At 35.1% G+C, this 24,566-nt stretch overlaps 1 protein-coding gene and 1 pseudogene across 1 annotated transcript in view; one reads left to right on the plus strand and one right to left on the minus strand.

The window, feature by feature from the left end:
• RFX7 (regulatory factor X7) overlaps positions 1–24,566 on the minus strand; it is a 140,589-nt gene that overhangs the window by 24,991 nt on the left and 91,032 nt on the right. The window contains exons 3-4 of the mRNA XM_053593918.1: positions 13,972–14,054; positions 12,450–12,572 (exon numbers count right to left, since the gene is read on the minus strand). Coding sequence (XP_053449893.1) covers positions 12,450–12,572; positions 13,972–14,054 — 206 coding nt within the window. The remainder of the gene's footprint in view (positions 1–12,449; positions 12,573–13,971; positions 14,055–24,566) is intronic.
• On the plus strand, positions 2,791–5,895 carry LOC128587593 (DNA repair protein RAD51 homolog 4-like; annotated as a pseudogene).

Raw genomic sequence — 24,566 nt, forward strand, 5'->3', positions numbered from 1 at the left:
ATGGTACTATGGAAGCCATATCTTCAGTGACATTTATATTTAATGCCAATGCCTTTAATAAAAATGGCAAGTTGAGCTGTATTTGTAGCATCAGTGCTGTCATCCATCGCCAGAGCATAAAATATAAAATTAGCAGCTTTACTCTCTGAACTTTTGATAGATTTTCCAATTTCTTCAATTTTCCTGACTCTAGTCTGGTGAGACAAAATGATTTTAGAAATATTTCCATTTGGGCAGGGCAAATTATATCTGCCATGCATTCCATACTTTGCTTAATAAACTACAAGTGATTTTTTTTTTTTTTTGCTATTAAATATGCTACCAAATAACTAGCTCTTACAATGCAATCCATCTGAGTTGTAACTTAAAACATTTTTGTTGTTGTTGAGAAGACAGGCTATTTCCCAGTTCTGCTATTTTGTCCTTACAACACAATTCTTCATACACATTGAATTTGGGGCCTGTTTTTGCATATAATGCCTTTTCAAATTATAGTCTTTGAAAACTTGCACAACTCCCCTAGAAATTAAACAGAGTGCCTTATTATTTGCCTTGACAAAGTAGTAGTCATCTGTCCACTTTTCACTGTATCTCTAATTTTTCTTTTTGGGAGTTCTGTTTTCCTCTTACATGTTGAAGAAGACATGCTTGGATTAAAAATATAGTAATAGATAAGGGACTATGTTTGCTTTATAATGAACATTAATTGACAGGAAAAAAGAAAGCAAGGTTTGGGCCATTCTACATCTTGGTTGCTGATGTGTGGTGAGGTGGTCGGCAATGTGAAAGGGGCCACCAAGGTATAAAAGTACCCTTAAACGAGAATGCCCAGCTCATTTCTACATGACATTAATGCTTCATGTTGCGAAGGTAGATTGAAATATTATTGATAATCACTGGCTCACCAAATCAGCATGAGCATATGTAACATCTGATGGTATCAATTTGATTGTCTATGCTTGGCAGATAACACACTCGAAGATAATGCACACAGCCTTAAAACTGAAGCCAAATATGCATACAAACAGCATATGTATGTTTATTTTACGTGACATTGCAACATGGTATTACTGTCTACAAAGTTCAGGTTCAAGAACTATGCAACTGAGTTCCACCAAAAAGCATGTGTTAAGTAAGTTTATGATTTTGTGTTGGCCTGCATTCATAGCCATTCTGGGCCACATGTAGCCCATGGGCCATGGGCTGGACACATCTGTTCTATGAGATCAACTTTTAGCTTCCACATGTGAGTGGGAACATGTGGTATTTAATTTAACTTTCTGTTTCATTTAACACAATATCCTCCAGTTCCACCCATGTCGTCACAAATGAGATGATTTAGTTTTTTAATGGTTGACTAGTATTCCATTATGTATATATACCACATTTTCTTTAGCCACTCATCTCTTGTTGCATACCTAAAGTGATTCCAAATCTTGACAACTGTGAATAGTGCTATACTAAACATGGGGGTGCAAATGTCTCTTTGATATACTGATTTCATTTCCTTTGGATAAATGCCCTGTAGTATAATTGCTGAATCTTATGGTAGTTTCATTTGTAGTTTTTTGGGGACCTGCACACTTTTCTCCATAGTGGCTTTCCTACTTTATATTCCTACCAAAAGTATGAGTTTCCTTTTCTTTGCAACCTTGTTATTTTTTTTATCTTTTATTTTTGTTTTATTTTTAATCCAGCATTTGTTATTTTTTACCTTTTTTATCATAGCCATCCTAACTGGGGAGGGATAACTCACTGTAGCTTTGACTTGCAATTTCCTGATGATTAGTGGGGTTGAACGTTTTTTTCATATAGCTGTTGGCCATTTGTATGTCTTCTTTTTGAGAAATGTGTACTCATGTCTTCTTCCATTTATTTGTATCCTCTTCAATTTCTTTCTTCAGTGTTTTGTAGTTTTCTTTGTATACGTCTTTCATGTTTTTTGGTTAAGTTTATTCCTAGGTATTTTATTTTATTTTTTGTTGCTATTATAAATGGGGTTGACTTCTTGATCTCTTTTTCAGCAAGTTCATATATATATTTTTTGATCTTAAAAAAGAAAAACCTAGTATGGTGTTCTTCCATTTTACAAGAGGATAGTAGATAAACATTAAAGGATAAGTATTTGCTATGGCTACATGTTCCAGCACATGTCTAAATGAGGAATCAGACTTACACATGGCTACTTCCAAAGCCCAGTCTTTCTCCACTAAGGCTACCTTCCCCCTGAAATATAAAAGGTCTGGGCCCTATTCCACATCAGTGGGAAACATTAAATACAATTTGAAAGGAGTCTTTTTCAAGTCTATGCTTTTTGTAGACTTAAGAAAGTCTTTATAAAGGTTTTCATCTTCCAGTCTTTCTTTTTTCTTTTTTAGAGTCTTACTCTGTTGCCCTGGGTAGAGTGCTGTGGCATCATAACTCACAGCTACTTCAAACTCCTGGGTTTGAGCGATCCTCTTGCCTCAGCCTCCTGAGTAGCTGGGTCTATAGGTGCCTGCCACAGTGTCTGGTTAGTTTTTCTATTTTTAGTAGAGACAGGGTCTTGCTCTTGTTGAGGCTGGTCTTGAATTCTTGAGCTCAGGTGATCCACCTGCTTTAGCTTCCCAGTATGCTAGGATTACAGGTGCCTGGTCCATCTTCCAGTCTTCTAAAGTTTTTATTTCTTATGGCTAAAATAGTTATAATTTGAGATGGTTATATAATCATATGCTGTGTTGCACTGCCAAATGCCAAAATAAATGAAGCACTGTGGTTAAATGTGATGAACAGATCATGCATTTGTAAAAGGTCAACATAAGAAATAAAAATACCCCTAACCCCAAAGGTACAGAGTAACAGCAGTATCATCTCCTGCCCACAGTAGAATTAGTTGACACTTCGAAGAAATTTAAAAGGAGGGGTAGGAGTTAGCAAAGTACAAAAGTGAGATGGTTACTAAAACCAGTTTGGGTGGTAGTAGGGTGGAAAGGGGGAACACAGTGGAAATGCAGATTTGTTAGGATGAACTCTGAACCCTTCCCTAATCAAGGTCTAGAACTGCTACCAGCAGACAGTGTGTGCCTCCCAAACAGAAGCTTAGAGGACTCTCTGACCCCTGGAAGACATATTGACATTTATAAATATCCTGATGTACAGCTTGACAACCTAAAAGTGAAGCCCAACAGTAGACAAGCTCTGGTGGCTACACATGAAACTTCTAAAGGTGTTTTATTTTATTTTTTTATATTTGCTTTCCACATTTAATAGTAATAGAAAACAAAGTGATCTTCAGACATATGAAGAAAATCTCCAACATGAAGATAAACAAATAATAATAAAAACTCAGATGAGAAGCAGAGACAATGCAGGAAGTGAAAGAAAAACAAAAAAATTCATATCTCTACCTCTTAAATAACTTCTATCCAATTACAAATGCACAAATCCTTGATTGTTTCACATATTGGAATTTATCTTACTGATAAATTGTGTTGTTGTGTCACTGCTGTGTACGTGTTCACTCATAGCATCACCGTTTTATCAAAAGGGCAAATAACATGAGTCATATGACAGAACAATATTCAGCCCTTGATAATTATATTTTGCTACCCCAAATGAAAACAGATATTCAGGATTCAGGGCTACTAAAGCAGGCTGTATATTAGTTGGTAGGAAACAAACTTATGCTCAATGCTTGTGTTTCTCTATTATACAGCAGTAAAAAGCAGTAGGAGCTGTAGCTAGGATGCTACTGCCTGTGTTGCTATGTGTTTGCATACATCAGAGCTTCTGGATTGGTTCAATTCATGAGCTTCTTCTATTGGTCAAATCAAGAACAGTGATGGGAGAGCAGGTAATCCCCCTGACTTTCACCCTCCCCATTGCCCCCTCACTTCCCTCCTCCCACTGCTGGCCCACCCATGCTTTTCCAGAAAGGCAATGCAGAATGGTGTCTGGAGAGGGCCCTGCAGGTGCCCACGTGCCTGTCAGGAAACATGAGCATACCCAGGGTCAGACTGTGCCATCTCGTCCAGGAGATGGTTCACCTTCTGAGGAGCTGCAGGATCAAGAGAGTGGTGGACCTGGTTTCTGCAGTCCTAGAGACGGTAGCTCAGAAATGTGGCTTGTCTTACAAGGCCCTGGTTGCCCTGATGCAGGTGCCGCTGGTTCAGTTCTCGGCTTTCCTCTTCAATGGTGCTAATCTCTGTGAAGAACCGAAGACCTCCACTGCCATCCTGTCTACCAGCACAGGCAGCCTGGACAAATTACCTGACACTGGTTTCTCTCCTGGAGAAGTGACTGAAAATTGTAGGAGGCCCAGGTAGCGGCAAAACTCAGTTATGTTTTTGTGTGGCATCAAATGTAGCCCATGGGCTGCAGCAAAACGTCCTACGTGTTGATTCCAAAGGAGGGATGACAGCTTCTTGCCTCCTACAGTTACTTGAGGCTAGAATCCAGGACAGAGAGGAACAGGCAAGAGCTGTCCAGAGGATCCGGGTGGCACATGCATTTGACATCTTCCAGATGCTGAATGTGCTGAAGGATCTCTGAGGCACTGTGGCCCAACAGGTGACCAATCACATGACATGAAACAGGGACAGTGGGAGGCTCAAACCTGCCCTTGGGTGCTCCTAGAGCTTTGTTGTTCAGCACCCAGATTCCCTGGATATCATCAAAGGAGGAGAAGCATTAGGAAGTTAGCACAAAGTATTCTGAACAAATCTCCCAGCCAGCCAACAGGTTTTCAGGAGATGGCAGACACTGGGACCTGGTGGACTCCAGAGCAGAAGCCACTATTACAGGGAGATCAGACATGACTGGTGCTGATGACTGTGAAGCAAGGATGCTCTGGGGGCCCACAACTTTCCTTTCCAGTAATGCCTGCTGTTTACTGCCACCCAGCACTTGGGAGTGAAGTTCTTAGGTGGCCAGAAGATATGTTTTGGTCTCTTCAGCTTCACTTTCTTACAGACATATATCAAGCTATAAGCGAGAGAGGACGCTGTAGTGGGAGGACCAGAAATTTATGCTGGCCTCAAGTTTCCTTTCCTTGGGTCTGCCATGTGGAGCCAAGTTCACCCTAGCGTGGGGCATCTTGGAAGAAGCATGGTAGTGACTGGGTAGATGACCCTGTGTGTCACCATTATGTTCTGTGGTCCATCCTAGCACAGAGACGTAGCCAGGAAGCCTCTAATTTGCCTTTGCTTCTCTATCTGTGAGATGGGGGCCATGTTTCCCTTACCTCTATGTCTGAGTTACTGAGTGAATATAACCTTACACAGGCAAAACTTGAAAAAAAAATTTAAAAAGAACAGGAAGAATTTCAGATGAAAATTTTAGAAACATAGCAATGTAAACCACCTAAATCAGAATGACACAGATGGTAAAAATAATCAACAAATATATGAATCAGAAAGATATCCTGAATAGCTTACAAATACTGTTATCAAAGGAGAATTCAAGGCAGAATACATAAAATATGACACCCTATTAACTGGTAAAGACTATCATAAAGTTATAAAATTATGAAACATTTTTTGTGTCACACAGCCCTAAAATTTGTAAAGCAAAACTCATTAAAAATACTATGGGAGATTAACACACTACTCAACTTGCTTGGTTAAACAAGCAAAAGGAATTTTTTTTCGGGGGGGCAGAATTTGGAGGATTTAGAAATAAGAAAGTGTGGGCGGCGCCTGTGGCTCAGTGAATAGGGCACCGGCCCCATATGCCAAGGGTGGCGGGTTCAAACCCGGCCCCGGCCAAACTGCAACAAAAAAATAGCCGGGCGTTGTGGCCGGTGCCTGTAGTCCCAGCTGCTCGGGAGGCTGAGGCAAGAGAATCGCATAAACCCAAGAGTTAGAGGTTGCTGTGAGCCGTGTGACGCCACGGCACTCTACCCGAAGGCGGTACAGTGAGACTCTGTCTCTACAAAAAAAAAAAAAAAAAAGAAATAAGAAAGTGGATTCAGTGGAATCAACGAAATGAAACAGTGTGATATGTGAGAGAGCCCAGAAATATTTATAAAAATTTATAATGTTGGACTACAGTAAACTTTTTTAATATAAAAATCAAACCAATTATTATTACCACAGTATAATAAAACCAGAAAGTATTCAGCGTAAAACAAAACAAAGTGAAATAAACACATGAAAAGTAAAAAAAAATAAATAAATAAAAGAAAGGAAGTCTTCTAACTGAGTCAAAGAAGAAAGCAAAACTATAATTCTATACTGTTAGACAATAATAGCAATTATAACAACTCATATCCATTATCTAACAGGATAGAGCTAAATCTACAGGCACATTCACAGATATAAACATTCACATCTTAAATATGAATGAAAACACACCAAGCACTGCATTTAAAGAGTAAAATAAAAAACTAAGAAACTGAGGAGGAACAAAAATAATAGTATCTAATAAAGGAAAAAACAGATAAGAAAATAACGTTAACAACTTGATTACTTTGTCTTAAATAAAAAGAAAACTCAATAAAAGTAAATAAGGCTAGGTGAAATATTTTTTAAAAAAGGAAGAAAATACAAACATAAAATTATAACTATACCAAAGCATGTAACAGATACAGAAGATATTAAATTTATCAGAGAACACAATAGATAGACTTACGCTAATACAAAAGAAAAGACAAAATGAATTCCAGGAAAAACAAACTACCAAAATTGATTAATGAAATAAAACCCAATCAATGTGTAATAAAAAAATTCTCAAAGAATTACCTCCAACAAAGACTCCAGGCCTAGATGGTTTTATAGTTGAATTCTTAATTTTCAAGAATAAATAAGTCCCATGCTATATAAATTGTTCCAGAGTACAGAAAATTAGGAAAAGAGTTCCAATTCATTTTACGAAGCTGGCCTAACCCTGATATCAAAACCTGACAAAGATAGCACACACATAACAGAAAGAAAATTATAGACCAATTCACTTATGAATATAGATACAAAGATCCTAAATAATATACTTGAAAATAGAGTTCAATGGTATACTATAAGATTACATATCTTGACATGAGGACATTCGTTCTAAGAGTAAGAGTTTACATTAGCTAGTATCTTTATGTATCACATCACATCAATAAGACAAAGAGCTACAAAATAATTTCACTATATGCCAAAAAAGCATTTGATGAATTTCAATATCCATTTCTCATAAAATCACATCTTGATCAACTATAACTGGTACATCCTTAGTATCAGAGAACTTACTATGTAAGAGAAAATGACTTCTATCATTGCTACATTTAAAATAGAAGTCTACTAAATGTAGTAACAAAATAAAGACAATGAAGAAGAGACACAGGAAAGTAAAACACTGCAGTGTACACCCCTGTCTGTATTAATTTAGTCTAATCCTAAACAGCAATCCCAATTTTGATAATTTACACTAAATTATACAGACAAGGATGTACAAGTACACTGCAGTGTTATACCAGAAAATAAACTAGATAAGTCGAAAGTAAAAAATAAGGATTATTATTTTATTTATGCAGTACATATAAAATTATTTCTTAAGAATGAAAACTAATAGTAAAACAATGGAACAATATATTTTTGTAATATAAATGACATAATAAAATGTTACCAAGGAATAAATTTAATAATGAGAAAATAAGTGGATTTAATTAAACTTCACTGAAGGACATAAAAGAAAGATTATAAATTAAGAAACATACTTCTAAGTCTGAAATAATATTCTAAAATAAATTTTCACAGTTAATGCATTTTGAATCAAAATCCCTTTGGGGTTTCCTTTTTTAAAAGTAGAGGACTCATTTGCAATTTTTATCTGAAAAAATTAATTGATTAGAAAATAAAACCAAGGAAAATTGGAAGAAAGGAAAAGGCAGACTGCCACTATCCTCTATTTAAACATTTGATATCTAAAATATTTAAATGGTATGGTACTGGCATATGAAGAGAAAATTAAGTCCAGAGGATTTATAGGATGACAGTTAATTTACAGATTAATGTTAAGAGAATAATTATTCAATAAAAAGGTTGGGATAATTAAACATTCAAAAAAACTTAAAATAAATGCCTCATCTAATGACATTTACCAAAATAAATAGCAGATAAACTAAAGAGTTATATATATAAAATAATACCTACGAAAAATATAGGTGAGTACTCAGTGGCTAGTGGCACAGGTAAATTTTTTATAAAGCATAATATCAATTTTATAAGCTGTGATGAAAATGGACAGATAAGATTACTTTTGAAAAATGAACTAAAATTAAATAACAAACATCAGGAAAACATTTACATTTTATTATTGCAATCTTTACTATATAAAGATTAATAATCCTTAAGAAATAGACATAAGAACTGACATATAAGAAAGAAACGCATTTAGTGAACAATAAGGAAATAACAACTATATAATGGTTAGCCAGCAATCCCAATTTTGATAATTTATACGAAATTATACATACAAGGATGTATACTCCAGTGTTACATGCAACTACTCTCTCACCCAAGAACTGCATAAATACTGGGGACAAAATACACACATAAAAGGCATTAGAAAAAGCAAAAGGAAACAAAGCAAATGATTACTTTCAGATAGTGGAATTACTGGTGCTACTTTTCTTCTTTATACATTTATAATCATTTGCCAAGACTTTCACGATGAATACTCATTATTTTATAATTAGAAAAATAAATGCATTGATGTCATTTTAATGAACATGATAATTAGAATTCAAAGGTTTCAACAAATAAAACAGCTCACAAAGGTTTGTAAATTAAACTGTCTTTGAATGTGGAAAGCTTTTTAGTTTGATTAGTATCTTAATTTAGCATGAAAATAAAGTTAAAGGAAGCTAGTCATTACTGTCTAAGGTTATACCTTAATTTTTTTTTAATCAAAGGGACTTTGATTTTAATGATTTTTAAAGGTATAGATTTTTACACAAATATATCTAAACATCATTGCAATGAATTGTAAAAGGGTTCATAACAGGAACAGCTTAAAATTCACGTAAAGGCACATTTCATGTTAATAACATTATTTTCAAATGAATATTTAGAACGGAATCCATTATAGTCATTCTATGCTAAATTTTTATTAAGGAAACTTCATTTAGATACTCCAAACAACAACAACAACAAAAGAATAGTCTAAAAGGCCTTTAAGGAAAGAAGAAAATTTCTCTAAAAATCTTTATTGACAGGAAATATTATTTTTTGCCTAATTGAAATCTCTCCTGTGATTTATAATCCTTGTTCTTAAAAAATATATAGCTGTCATCTATTTAGTTTTCTTTAGATGACATAATTAAACTTTTTTTTTGTGTGTGTGTGTGGTTTTTGGCCGGGGCTGGGTTTGAACCCGCCACCTCCGGCATATGGGACCAGCGCCCTACTCCTTGAGCCACAGGCACCACCATAATTAAACTTTTTAAAACTAGGTATTTCCTAATACCTTGATTTACCTAATACCTTGATTTACTTTTTGCCTTTCTGTACTCTTTGTACATTTTTCATGTCTTAAATAATTTGAACCCACACAGCAAATTGTGGTTTTAGGCAATGTAGAACCCAATGAGGAAATAACCTAAAGCTTCCCCATGCTGTACTTCTGTGGAAACACTAACACAGTTTCTTTTGAGCACATGTCAGGCTACTAAGCTGTGTCTCTTACAATACACTTATTATTTGTATGCAATATACTAATTACATAAACTAATTCATACTTTGAGCAGTTTGTTTATTCATAGTAAGTGGAAGTCCCAGCCAAATAGTATTAGTAGTATTTCAAACTATTTACATAATGTTTTCTATATACTCAGTTTGCTATCACTCAATTTAACAAGCTTGCCTTCTCACCTAGTATGAACCATTCATTATATTTGAATTCTAGTCACAGATCTCAAAGAGTCACTTAACTTCTCTGAATTTCAATGTTCCCATCTAAACAAGGGGAGAAAAGCATAGTAGAAAATTTACAAAGTCCTCTACAACACAAATTTTATTATCAATGTCAGGGATCAGATTCTCAATAACTCTTAATGCATGTATTAAATTAGTGCTGGCTATGTGAAAACGTGGGGAATAAAAAAGTAAATAAAGTATATTTTTAGTAAAATAGTTTATTTTTTTTAAACAAATACCCAGATTCAAATACTTGGTGTACACTACCGTAGTACTATTTGCACAATTCTTTCCAATTCTTTTTTAAACTCTAATCTAAAATTATTTCCAGAAAAATATTATAAAAAAAAAATCTGACCATGTCTTGCCAAATACCATACCTTGCCAAAGTCAGGAAATTTTTAGGAATATAAGGACTGCCATCATAGACCATGATCACACTTCCACAAATGTAGGCTACTGTCTCTAATGCTGATAAGAAGGGTGTACAGAGGAAGGTCATCATTTCAAAAATATATGAATATCCTATATTCCATTATTAGTCCATCGTGGAAATGTCATTATCGGCCCAATTTGCCTTTTGGAAAACTAGCAAGACATCTTTGGCTAGTTTTTCAACATTTCCTACTTCAAACAACTTCTAGAATTTTAGAGCTAAAAGAAACTGTATACATCTTTGACTCATTTTACAGATGAACCAACTGACAAAACAGTTAAAACTTTTGTCTAAGTCACACAAATTTTATTGTTGGAATCTATTCTCTTGATCTTCAATCCAGGGTTTCTTCAACATATAACACAAGTTTGCCTTATATTTATCACCTTTTATCAAATTCAAAATTGCTTTGAAATTTCAGAGTTATCTCTACTTTAATTAACTTGAATTTAATGAAGAATTCATGCTTACTATAAATATTCTTAGTAAGAATAGGGACTGTATCAGTCTTACTGAAACTCAGAACTTATCACAGCATTTGGCATATAGCATGTATTCAACAGATTGTTGCTGACTAAGAGAATAAACAACTTAGATCATGTGCGCTCTTAGTTTAAACCTTTCTAAATAGGAAACAAAAAATTAAAGTTCTTTAGTTTAACTTGGTTCTTTTGATCATTTCAGACATTTTTCTCTAGATTTTCCTCCAGATCTGTTATGGGATTTTTGTGTGTGTGTGTGTGAGAGATAATAAGAATTTAGAATGTGGGTAGAAGTTTTCTTTTCAGATACCAATAATCTTCTCAATAAGTATAGTTCCTTAACATCTTACATTGATTAACAACAGCACTAATTTAATGCTTTTCTTCCAAACTGTATAAATACAGCATATTGATGCTTGTTGGTTTGACATGTGAATAATCACCCAGATTTGGTTTTACTTACTCTGCCAGAATAAATTACTTTTTCCAAATCAATTATAAAAAGGTTAAACAAGACTAGATTTGGCATATATTAACCTTTATCTATTTAGCAGGGCCTATTTGTCTGTATACTTATATGTTCTATATTTAAATAAAATACATGTATAACTGAACTCTCTTGCCCTTGAGTAAGGGCAGGCTTTTGGCCAGGCTCAGTGGCTCACACCTGTAATCCTACCACTTTGGGAGGCCAAGGTGGAAGGATCATTTGAGGCCAGGAGTTTGAGACCAGCCTGGACAATATAGACCTCATATCTACAAAAAAATTTTAAAAAGCCAGGCATGGTGATGCATACCAATAGTCCCAGCTATTCTAGGAGAGTAAGGTGAGAGGATTGCTTGAGCGCAGGAGTTCAAGGTTACAGTGAGCTATGATAATGCCACTGTACTCTAGCCCCAGCAACAGACCAAGACTTTTACAAACTTCACAATATCCTTTGGTTAGTAAAGAAAAGAATTAGAAGAAATTCTAAAGTTTTGGGCTGAGCATGGTGGCTCACACCTATAATCCTAGCACTCTTGGAGGCTGAAGCAGAAGATTGCCTAAGCTCATAGGTTTGAGACCAGCCTGAGCAAGAGCAAGACCCCCATCTCTAAAACTAGCTAGGTATTGTGGTGGGCACCTATAGTCCCAGCTACTCGGGAGGCTGAGGCAAGAGAATTGCTTAAGCCCAAGAGTTTGAGGATGCCGTGAATCATGACGCCATGGCACTATACCGAGGGCAACAACGTTAGACTCTATCTCAAAAAAATAAATAAATAAATAAAAAGAGTCAAAGTTTTTCAATGTTTTAGTGTTTTAATTTTTCCTTTTGGATTAAGTTATTTGTCTTCTACTGTCTCTCTCTAACCTACTTTCCTTCATCCTTAAGAATGCTACAGGACTCCTTTTATTCACCAATCCTATGCCACTGTCCCTCTATTCTTGGATATCCCTCCTGTCATCCTGAAGAACTCTACAGAAACTCCTTTATTCTGGCCTTTATTGCACATGCTACCAGAGAAGCTAGAGCTAGAAAGAATCTTAAGAGATTCCTAACAGCAATTCCCCTGTACCAGCTTGAGATCCACCAATAATAAAATAAATCATTGTAGTCAAGTATAGTACTTTACCTCTTCAACACATCCACATGCCATATTACACGTAATACTTACTTGTACTCATCGTAGACTTCCTGTTTGGGTAGTGAAGTCTCAGGATGTTCCTCTAGGGTATTCCGAATCCAGGAAAAGGCATGCATTTGCTGTGCCCGACTGGATGACATGGCATTCTGATCACTAATCATAAAATAAGAACATGTTTTAGCTGAATTAAACAGCAGTTCATTGATTTTTTTGACCCAGGCCTAAGTGTTCCGCTAAAGAATGGCGTGCAAATATACTATAAATGACCAAACTAAACTTAGAACATGGCTAGTACTCTATATACAAATTGTCTACCTGTGGTTGTGAGCTATCTTCAACACTGGTGTTAGATGAAAGTTATTTCCCTATTTTATCCCTCCCCATGGTGTCACAAAATTACCTCTAAGTGGTTATTTGTTCATTTGCCTGCACTTATCAAATCATCAAACTTTATAACAAAAATTACTGAAGAATTGCTTATTTCTATTTGCTCAACATACTCAAAAAATATATACAGAAGTAATTACCTTTAAATCTTGCTAAAGCACTCTCTGTTCCAGAATGGAATTCACACCAGAGAGATCTTAAAAAGACAAATCTCCCCTATATTCATTCCTTCCTGTAGTCCAGCTGCCTGTCTCAGGCTAACTATATCCACCAAACATCTAAACCTTTTATTATATGGCAGCAGCATGTATTAAACTCATTCCAGGAAATAGATACCAAAGACAGCATGAGGAAAGCTGCTGTATTGATTCTGACATCTATCTCAGCTTTCTATATAAATAATTTATTTAATTCCAAAGAAAATACTGAGCAAGTTTCTAGGAAAGAAAATGATTAAAGTTAAAAAAAAAAACTTGATATGAGGGACAAAAGGTAAAAGAATTTGCATTCCATTTCTTTTTATATACACTTAAAAGAATAGAATGTTAAGGATAATTTATATGAATAAAGTGAATTTTGAGACATTTAAAAGAGTAAAGAAACTCTTAAGAATCGAGTAGCTGAATGAACAACTTTTCTCCACATTTTCTAAATGAGACTCAAATATTTTTAAGGATGAAATTATAGGTAATATTAAGCACTTAAAATACCTTACATTTATTATGAATTTATGTTCATAAACTTCATTTTCTGTTTTATAGTCCATGACACGCTTACCTAACAGAATTTATAAAAAACAAACTCTTGTACTTTATTTCGCACAATAAGGAATAAATAAATATTTATATGTTTATTCTTTGGTTTTCTGTTTAATTTTCACAAGCCCTCCGATTATATAAATACATCTAAATCTATCTATAAAACAAAATCTAAATCACATTTCATACCATTTACTCAGTTGAACAAATGAATTAGCAAAAACTACAAGTAAACACTTAACCAAGTATCATCAAAGATGGCAACGATTTATGCTTTTGCCATTCTGCATTCTGATGACTTTAGGATTACTGTGAAACAATTAACAACCACAACACACACACTTCACATACATCCTAGGGATGTCCTATAAACAATGTAATTACAGCAGAGACAAGAATAGATATACCTTTTCTCTCCATTGCTGAGACCAGAAGGCAGCTGAAGGTAGAGGTAGAGTTTCTCTAGGTCTGTAAACTTCTCAACTTCTTGCTGATTACAAAGGATTAAAAATAGATCATTTTTTAAAATATTCATTTTCCTAACAAAAATCCTAACATCTTCCAAAAGATACCAACTATCTAAATTTAAACTGGATGAGATGAATCACCTGACAAATAAAACAAAATGCAGGCTTTTTTTCTCATTATTAATACAACTAGGTTGACAAATGTATTGTACATAAAAAGGTTAAAGAAAGTACGTTGCTATTAGTTCTTACAGGTATAAATAAAATCACAGATCAATGTTTAGACAAAAGGTTCTCATTTTTAATTATATCTAAAGAAAGAGGGTTTTATATTATAGACCAAGTACCAGACTAGGAGTCAAGAGAAACATTTATTAGTTAAGTCGTCTTAACCTAATTATTAACTGGCTATGAGGCTTCAGTGCTCCAACAAATTTTCCTTACAACTATAAAATGAAAGACATGATTTCTAGGATTCTTTTTTAATTCTCAAATATTTAGAACATGTGACTAATGATGCTACTGTTACCTGTGGATGGAAGTGAGGTTAAAAATACTGAAATAAAACCAATAAACCTGTCTAGACTACGCAGATGAAATTATTCTTTGACTTGCAACAGCGGCTGCTATTTAGAGTACCTACTTGTAAGATTCTCTATTGCAGCCACTCTGAAACTGTCATTTTGTCTATAAATGTACCCTTTAAAACAATTCTGTGTTCTTTTTTATAGTTTTCTTTCCCAAGTTGAGTTTGATATATAATAGCTTCAAATGTGCCGTAAATTTATTACAATAAAAATACCCATGTAGTAAAATTTTGGTAGCCTAATGTAAGCAAAACTCCATTGTAATGGAAAATGTGGACAGGTTACTGGCACTCCTGGTGGCAGAATTTATGTAACCTTAATAAAGCAAAGCTTAAACAGAGGTCCAATATTTGAAAAAACTAAAAATGATAAAACTCAGCCTATTCTTACTCTCACCAGAACTCATTCACAAAAGTTTAATCATCCTCATAAAGACATAATCAGGTATACACAAATGGCTCCCAAGTCTAGTCTTTAATCCCACTATCTATAGGTTTTTTGCAATTAGCTCTTGCTTCAATATCTAATAAATTTACAGCGATAGCCTGTGTAGCTCTCTCCTCAAAGAAAACACACAAAAGACATTCCCATCTCAACTGTTACTTATCATCATCTTTTTGTTCTCTAGTTTTCACTGTTTTTTTGGAGTCTGCTAAATTCTGTTCTTGGTACATCACATTAATCCCTTAATTAGCCTTATAACTCTTTGCCCTACTTCTTCCAATCTCGGTATTTTCACTGTTATCACATTATTCTAGGTCTTCAGCTATCTTTCCTTCAACAATAAGGAGAATTCATTCACTCATTTGCTTTTGTCTTTTGCCATGTTCCACAAATGATGTAAGGTAACTATGAACCTATGCTGTGCATCACAGATTATACGGATTGGACCACACAACACAGATGAACAATATAACACAGTATTTGCCCTTAAGGAACTTTTGATGATACTTAAATTACTAAAATGTCTAACTAGATGGTTTCTCTTTCTATAACATCTCCCCATTTTAATCTGTCTCAAATATAATTCCTGAAATACTTTTTGCAATAATGCCTATCGTATTAAATTCAGAAAAGATTATAATAGTAAAACATATATATTATTAAGGGCCAGGTTTGAGAATGTAACAAAAAAGATAATTTTTGATCATTAAGGATAATAAAACCAATGTTAGTAAAACCCTGATGTCTATATAGTTTTCAAATTTCACATATAGTAGAGAAAATAATAAGAGAAGCAATTCCAGGAAAGAGAATACATTTCAGAATGTATTCTAAATTAGGATAAAGCATCATAGAGATAAGGAGGATGTTAAAAAGTAGTTTTTTGAAAAAGTTCAAACTCAGTGACCTATTTTTTCTTTTTGGGGGGGCTTCTTCAAACAATGAAAATTTATAAAAATTTACTACTGTTCAACTACTATTTTGTTTGGTATGTGTTTTTTTTTTTTCCCTAAAGACAGAGTCTCACTCTGTTGCCCTGGGTAGAGTGCTGTGGCATCCAAGCTCACAGGAACCTCAAACTCTTGGGCTTAAGTGATTCTCTTGCCTCAGAGTAGCTGGGACTACAGAAGCCTGCCCCAATGCCCAGCTATTTTTTGTTGCAGTTGTCACTGTTGTTTGGCTGGCCCGGGCCAGGTTTGAACCTGCCAGCCTTGGTGTATGTGGCTGGCACCGTAAACACTGTGCTAAAACTTTGGAGAGTGGCACTAAAATTGGTAGTATCAAAATTATACGAAGCAAATGGGAATAAAAGGACTCAAGTGTGTCGCGATAAGCAGTTCACATCAGCAAGGTTTAGTTAGCTCACCACGAAGACTTCTGGTCTTAAATATATTGTGTCATTCACTCCTAATCACTGGCTTCTAAAACAAAGCTTATTGGTCAGAAGAAGACTCTAAACTTGCTTGATTATCAAGGCAAGAGTATCATCTGGTAAATATGTTAAAAAATCAGATTATATGATATGTTTTGTAAAGATTTAAATGTTAAGAATGAAAGTTTTCTGTTCCATGTTGAAATTCATTGGTTCTCAAAACGAATTATGTTTGCATTTATGAAATGAAGGATAATGTTGCTCTATTTTGATAGTACTAGAGAAAAGAACAACTGCATAAACTTAGAATTCTTTACTCAGCCATAAAAGAAATGGAGTGTTGATACATAGTACAACATGGATAAACCTTGAAAGCTTTATACTAAGTCAAAGAATGTGACAGACACAAAAGGCCACATATCATATGATTTCATTTATATGAAATCCCCACAATAGGCAAATTCCTAGAGACAGAAAACAGATTAGTGGGTGCCAGAAGCAAAGGGAAGGAGAATATGAGGACTGACTGCTTAACAGGTATAAAGTTTCCTTTTGGAGTGATGAAATGTTTAAAACTAGATTGAGGTGGTGGTTATACAATATCATGAATGTACTAAACACTGCTAATGGTAAATTTTATGCTATGCACATTTTATTATAGTAAAAAAATAATTTTTAACAGATCTTGACATACCTGAGATTTGTCCTGAAACTTCAAATGACAAACACCAATATCCTTAAATCCCTAGGCTGAAATGTCTTTGCTTTCTTGAGTTAAAGAAGTTCTCAAAGCAAAGTTATTGAAAACTGTGAGCTTAGTGGGAACCTCAAAAATTATTGTAGTCTGTTGAATGAACAAACTTGTAATTTTTATACTGTTATGGTTGAGGATACCGCCTGAAAGCTTATGAAGACCTCTTTCTCACACATTTCAATCTTTGTGAGATGTTCAAATCTATGAACTAAAGTTTACTGAGATGTCAAACACATTCCAGGAAACTCCTCTGGAGAATTCTTGGTAAAGTTTCCTTGTTTATTCCCAAATAAGTGGGCAGACCTTGTGTGTCATCATTCCATTTTCATAAGCATACACATTTATGGTTTTTCTGAGCTTTGGCTATGAAAGAAAGCAGTGCTACAGACTTAAGGTTGCAAATTACCATGATGGTGCTTTGATCTTTCACATTGGATCGAAAAGCTTATAGCAAAACAATCAGATTCAATATTCACTCTGATACGTGACTGAGGAAAAAATAAAGATGTAAGATCAACTTACTTTTGGAAGTTCAAAGTAGTGTTTGGTGTTTGAATCCTACCATTTAACTCTCTTCCCTTCTGAAACTATCACTGATCAAAAATATTGACACAAGAAAGCAGTAGTATGGAGCTATCTAATTCCTTCTACTTACATTAAGGTGCAAGTAGTGACGAGAATATGTGACAGAGACAATGCCATCAAAGGTTCTAACTGCTCGCTTACATTTCTCAGCTTTGCAGTTAGCTGTGGTCAGGTGATTAGTCCATGAACCTGACCATCTGTGATGTAATTTACTTTTCAGCTGACATAGTTAAGAATCAAAATGTGTCAGCCTGTTCCCCGCTCTGTGACACCTTGGAAGCCATGTGTGTCACTGGTGACAATATGTCAGGGTTTCTGTTAATGTGGGTTTCCGAGGGACTCTTTGAAGCAGAGACCTCTAATGATTTCTGCTGTCTGTTATGTGAATGAAAATAAATTTTTGTGGTTAGGTCATCGATATTTCAGGCTTACTCAGTTATAGCAGCACACCCTAGAACATTCTGTTTAATACAGACAGACTCTTTCCTCTACCACTTTTGAGAAAACTGAAAAATGCTTTTATATATGCAGATAAAAATGTGGGGATAGAAAAAGGGGTACTCCTTGTAATCACAAATGCTTCCATTTGCTCATTTTTAGAATAGTATTTAACTTATTTAGAAATTTCAAAATATTTATATTTTATAAAATGGGGCATGGGCTTTAAAAAAAGGTCGAAAACACCAGTTTACCTTATTTATTTTTTTTCTTTTGTTGTTGTTGTTGTCATTGTTGTTTAACAGGCCCTGGATGGGTTTGAACCCTCCAGCTCTGTTGTATGTGGCTAGCACCCTAACCACTGAGCTATTGGCGCTGAGCCTATTTCTTTTCTGACACAGGGTCTCACTCTGTTGCCTTGGTTAGAGTGCTGTGGGATCAGTCTAGTTCACAGCAACCTCAAACTCCTCAAACTCAAGCAATTTTCCTTCCTTAGCCTCCTGAGTAGCTGGGACTATAGGCGCCTACCACAACATCTGGCTAATTTTTCAATTTTTTAGCAAAGACAAGGTCTCACCCTTGCTCAAGGTGGTCTCAAACTGCTGACATCACGCGATTCTCCTGCCTCGGCCTCTCAGAGAGCTCAGATTACAGGCGTGAGCTGCTGCACCCAGCATCAGTTTAGAATATACAGACTTCATGCCCTTTTGTACTTAACTTTCACTTAATAAAAAACAAAAACTAGTTAAAAGTCTTGTACGTATGATTCTACAAAGCAAGCCTATTTGTTCCATTACTTTGGGCCATAGTATTTACTCAGGAAAAGTGTTCAGCTTATGCTCAATTTTTAGGATTGTTATTATCATATAAATGTTATTCTTTTTAAATGCAGTAGAACCTTCATAATTGCTTAAAATCAGATGTTTGGCAAAAGAATTTATAATTCAAATTCTATCAACAAGACTCTTACTTGAAAAATACATTAAAATTTGTTAAAAACTTTTTTCTTAATTGAAAAATAATACTTGTATATATTTATGGGGTAAATGTGATATTTTGATATATGTTTACAGTGTAGAAGGATGAAAACAGGCTAATTAATAAATCCATCTGCTCGCATACTTTTTGTGGTGAAAACATAAATTTAAAATCTATTCTTTTTGCAATTTAAAAATACACGATGTATTATTATTATAGTCGCCATGCTGTACAATAGATCACTGATGCTTATTCCTCCTAAATGAAAACAGTGTACCCTTTGATCATCTTCCCCTTTCCAAGCTGCCTTCTATGTTGTTGCAAATGACCATATTTCCGCCTTTTAATGCTGAATAGTATTTCATTGTGTATTTATATGTTTTCTGTATCTGATAATGGTCACTTAGGTTGCTTTCATTTCTTAGCTATGGTGAATAATGCTACAAAGAACATGGCCATGAGGAAGGTATCTTTATCTTAAGGAATTCAGGAAGTATTTAGTCTGGTTACCTCCACTAACTTGAGAGACATACCATGAGAGCAAGGCTCCAAGATTTTATATGTGAACATCAGATTTAGCCACAAATTATTGAAGACAAAGTTTCAGCAGCACTAACTTCCCTTAGGATAACAGTAGAAAAAGGAAGATATTATTTCTTCCTGAGCCATTAACGTGTAATTAAAACCAGATAATAGTTCTGACCAATGGTTGTTCTACTAGAGAGAAAGGAGTTAATCAATCTCAGTAGAAGAGATCAGAACAAAAGCTTTTCCCAGGTTGGGCTTGGGAAAAAATATGAAACTTTCTATTTGTCCTCTATATAATGAAAGACCTGAAGCAGGCCACATGTGGTAGCTTATGTCTATAATCCTAGCACTCTATGAAGCTGAGGCAAGAGAACTGCTTGAGGCCAGAATTTTGAAACCAACCTGGCAACCAAGCGAGATCCTATTTCTACAAAAAATTTAAAAATTAGCTGGGCATAATGGTGCATGCCTGTTGTCCTAGCTATTCAGGAGGCTGAGGTGGGCGGATCACTTGAGCCCAAGAGTTCAAAGTTACAGTGAGCTATGATCGTGTCACTGAACTCCAGCCTGGACGACAGAGCAACACCACTTCTCTTTAAAATAGAATACAAAAAGAAATACCTGAAATGATATTCTATATTTCAAATACAGTTAATTTTCTGGTATTTTTTTGCTTGTCTGCTCAAATATCTGTTTCTGAACTGTCAACAAATACTAAATGGATTGCAAAAAACCAGGTAGAATTTTGAATGTGTTATTAACAAAACTCAAAGACCTTTAAACAGATGGTAAGAAAATACGTTCCTGTTATTTGCTGGCATAGAATACAGTTTAAAGATATTTACACTAGAATGTTTATCACAGTTCAATTCACAATTGCCAAGATGTGGAAACAACCCAAGCACCCAGCAACTCACAAATGAATAAATAAACTATGGAATATGTATACTACGGAATACTATTCAGCCATAAAGAAAAGATGGAAACTTTACATCCTTTGTATTTACCTGGAAGGATTTGGAGACCATCTTCCTAAGTATCACAAGAATGGAAAAGCACACGTTCAATGTACTCAATATGAAACTAGTAACTGAACAACCACATGCCCACATGATAGAAAAACATAATTAAATTCAAGAGAGGGGAGCGTGGGTGGGGGGAGGAGGGAGGGAGTTTGGGATGCTCTCACTTAACTGGCACAATATAGGGGTATATGGCACACCTCCTGGGTGAAGGGCTCAACTACAACTTGGACTTTACCTAATAAATGCAAACAAGGTAACCTAATTGTATGTACCCTTCTATTAATCTGAACTAAAAAAATGTCTTTAAAAAAGAAGACAGTTTAAAAGTAGTTTAAGTGGAGAGATCTGCGGCTGTTTTTAGGGACCATCTCAAAAATGTGAAGCATCAGGTTTAAGACAGAATTTTTCAAATGTTAATAAAGAATGATTTCTTTTGTTTGAAGTCTGTAGTAATGTGTTTCTTATTATGACAGTCTTCTCTCTCAGGCTTTTTTTTTAAAAAAAAACAAGGTCACAAAACTGGGGAAAGGCCAAGGCTTATGAAGACTGTAACAATAAGGACTTACCTGAGGAGATTTCATGCAAATCCTTGATGGTGAAAGTATATCTAAGGATCATTATTTCCAGAATCAGGAGAAACTCACAGAGGCTTATTAAACACCTTCAAAGTATGGCTAAGTTAACAATGACTGAGTTCTGATGAAAGATGACCAATCAGGGTAACATGTCCATAATTAGTCCATTAAACTTTACTTTTCATACTGGTTTCAGTAAAAGGATTTTTTTTTTGAAAAAAGCTTTTATGTTTTAAAATTTCAGAATATTATAGGGGTACACACGTTTTGCTTTTGTACATTTTAAGTCAAAGTTATACGTGTGCCCTTCACCCAGAAAGTGTGAATTGTAGGTTCATGATTAGGTGTTAATTTACCCATCCTGTACTCCCCCCTCCTACCTACTTAATTTCTGTTGAGTTTTACTTCTATATGTGCACGTAAGTATTGACTGACTAGTTCCAACTTAGTACTGAGTCCACATGATGTTTATTTTTCCATTCTTATGAAACTTCACCTGGAAGAATGGTCTCAGTTCCATCCAAGTTGTTACAAAAGATATAAATAAGATCACCATTTTTTTTAATGGCTGAGTGGTACGCCACGGTATATACTACATTTTATTAATCCGCTCATGGGATGGGCACTTAGGTTGTTTCCACATCTTTGTGACTGTGAATTGTGTTGCTATCAATATTCAAGTGTAAAAGTCTTTTTTATAAAATATTTTTGTTTCCCCTTTTGGGTATTAAAGATCCAGTACTGGGATTGCTGGATCAAATGGTAGATCTGCTTTTAGTTCTCTGAGGTATCTCTGCACTACTTTCCATAGGGGTTGTACTAGTTTGCAGTCCTACCAACAGTGTGTAAGTGTTCCTTTCTCTCCGCATCCACACCAGCATCTGTTGCTTTGGGATTTTTTGAGAAGAGCCGTTCTCTCTGGAGTTAGGTGATATCTCATTGTCGTTCTAATTTGCATTTTCCCGATGATTAGACAGTTGAACATTTTTTTTATAGGTTTATTGGTCATTAGTCTACTTTCTGTTGAAAAGCTTCTGTCTTGTCTTTTGCCCACTTGAAAGCTTTTACTTTAACTTTGTTATTTAAAACTATAAGCTTCAAATCCAGAAACCTAAATTACTCAGTTTAATTGTTTCTTCAGTTGAGTCACCACATAAGGAGGGAGAATAAATATACTGATAGGACGATTATGCTTAGATTTGCCTGCCCCTGATTTTGTAAATTAAAAAATAAAAATTCTATTTTTTCTCCTCACGTGACACTGTTCCAGAACCACAGTTACTAAAAGGCTTTTCTTCACCAGCATCACTGACAAAAGGACCAAGAGGCAGAAGGCAGAAACCTTATTCTACAAGCTCTTTTAGTTTACAGAAACTATTACCATACCTGGTATTGTATTTTTTCAGGCCCCAGCAATTGTTCCATGGGATTGAAAAAGGAAGATAGTGAAAAAAGTCTGAGGACTCTGTTTTCCATGCATGTTGCTTGGAATTCTTTATTTTCAGAATTGTCAAGTTTCCTAATTTGTTATGAGAACCCTGAAGGGGGTGGTGAAGGCATATGATGTTCTTCAGAGGGCTACCTACTGTAAATAATGCAAGAACAAATTGTTTTTCTATTCTCAGTTCTAACAAATATAAACCAAAAGAGGGGAATAAACTTTTACTGTACTTCTATTATTGTGAGGACCTTCCCTTCTATTTATAAACCTACCGAATTAGGTGAAATGAAAATGGCCTTATTTTCTGTTCAAAATGTTCTAAGATAGGAAGAGTGATCTAGTCAATCTGAAAGACATCAGTGACTAGGGGACAGCCAAAAAAAAAGTGAAGCAAGGCTGATGAGCAAACTTCAGGAAAACTCAAAATTTGTTTTTCATTTCATTTTCTTCCTAATTCTGCTGGATAATCTATGAAATCCATGGCCATCTGAAAACAAACTAAAAAACAAACCACAAAAATTCCTTCCAATTTGCCTGAACTATAATCAGGTCTGAGGAACTGCAATGTTAGTACTGGCAAATTCACACTTAAAGATAGATACGTAAGATATTTCTGAGTAGGTTTCTTTTTTGGATTTTGGCCGGGGCTAGGTTTGAACCCGCCACCTCTGGCATATGGGACCGGCGCCCTACTCCTTGAGCCACAGGCGCCGCCCTCTGAGTAGGTTTCTATGTATAATATCAGGAAGGTGCTGCAGACAAAATTAGGAATAGATAAATTATGAAAGAAAAAGTCAAAGAGATTAACCAGGGACATTCATTGTATCCAGATGGTGGTTATTTTCATGAATGTGCTCTAAAATATACTTTGATTTTCTTAGCTATTTATATTTGCCTATTAAATACTTTTAAAAACTGAGTTCATAAAATGACAGTAATGAATCAAAGAATAATTTGAGAAAGAAACATAAAACACAAGGAATTTTTTAGGTCTTAATAGTAAAAATGGAATCTGAATCTCCGAAACTGATATAATGAGTAACAGCAGAAAGTATCATTGTTACCTAAGTGCCAAAGTAACTAAGGACCAAATGAAATGCTAAACCAAGGGCACATTGTTAAAACACTCATACAATAGGTCCTAGGGCTCAAACAGGCAGAGGGTTCATAGCCACACGATTTGAGTCCCTTTGAAAAGACAGATTAATGGCTAGCAAACATTTGAAAAAATGCTCATCATCCCTAATTATTAGAGAAATGCAAATCAAAACCACCCTGAGATACCATCTAACCCCAGTGAGAACAGCCCACATCACAAACTCTCAAAACTGCAGATGCTGGTGTAATGTGGAGAGAAAGGAACACTTTTACACTGCAAACTAATGCAACCTTTTTGGAAGGAAGTATAGAGAAACCTTAAAGAACTCTAGCTACACCTCTGGTTTGATCCTGCAATCCCATTACTGGGCATCTACCCAGAAAGAAAAAAAATCCTTTTATCATAAGGACACTTGCACTAGACTATTTATTGCAGCTCAATTTACAACGCCAAAATGTGGAAACAGCCTAAATGCCCCCCAACCCAGGATTGGATTAACAAGCTGTGGTATATGTACACCATGGAATACTATTCAGCCATTAAAAAAATGGAGACTTTACAGCCTTTGTATTAACCTGGATGGAAGTGGAAGACATTATTCTTAGTAAAGCTTCACAAGAATGGAGAAGTATGAATCCTATGTATTCAATTTTGATATGAGGACAATTAAGGACATGGTTGGGGGCGAGGGGAGAGCAGAGAGAAGAGG

The sequence above is a fragment of the Nycticebus coucang genome, chromosome 6, assembly GCF_027406575.1.
Source record: "Nycticebus coucang isolate mNycCou1 chromosome 6, mNycCou1.pri, whole genome shotgun sequence".
NCBI lineage: Eukaryota > Metazoa > Chordata > Mammalia > Primates > Lorisidae > Nycticebus > Nycticebus coucang.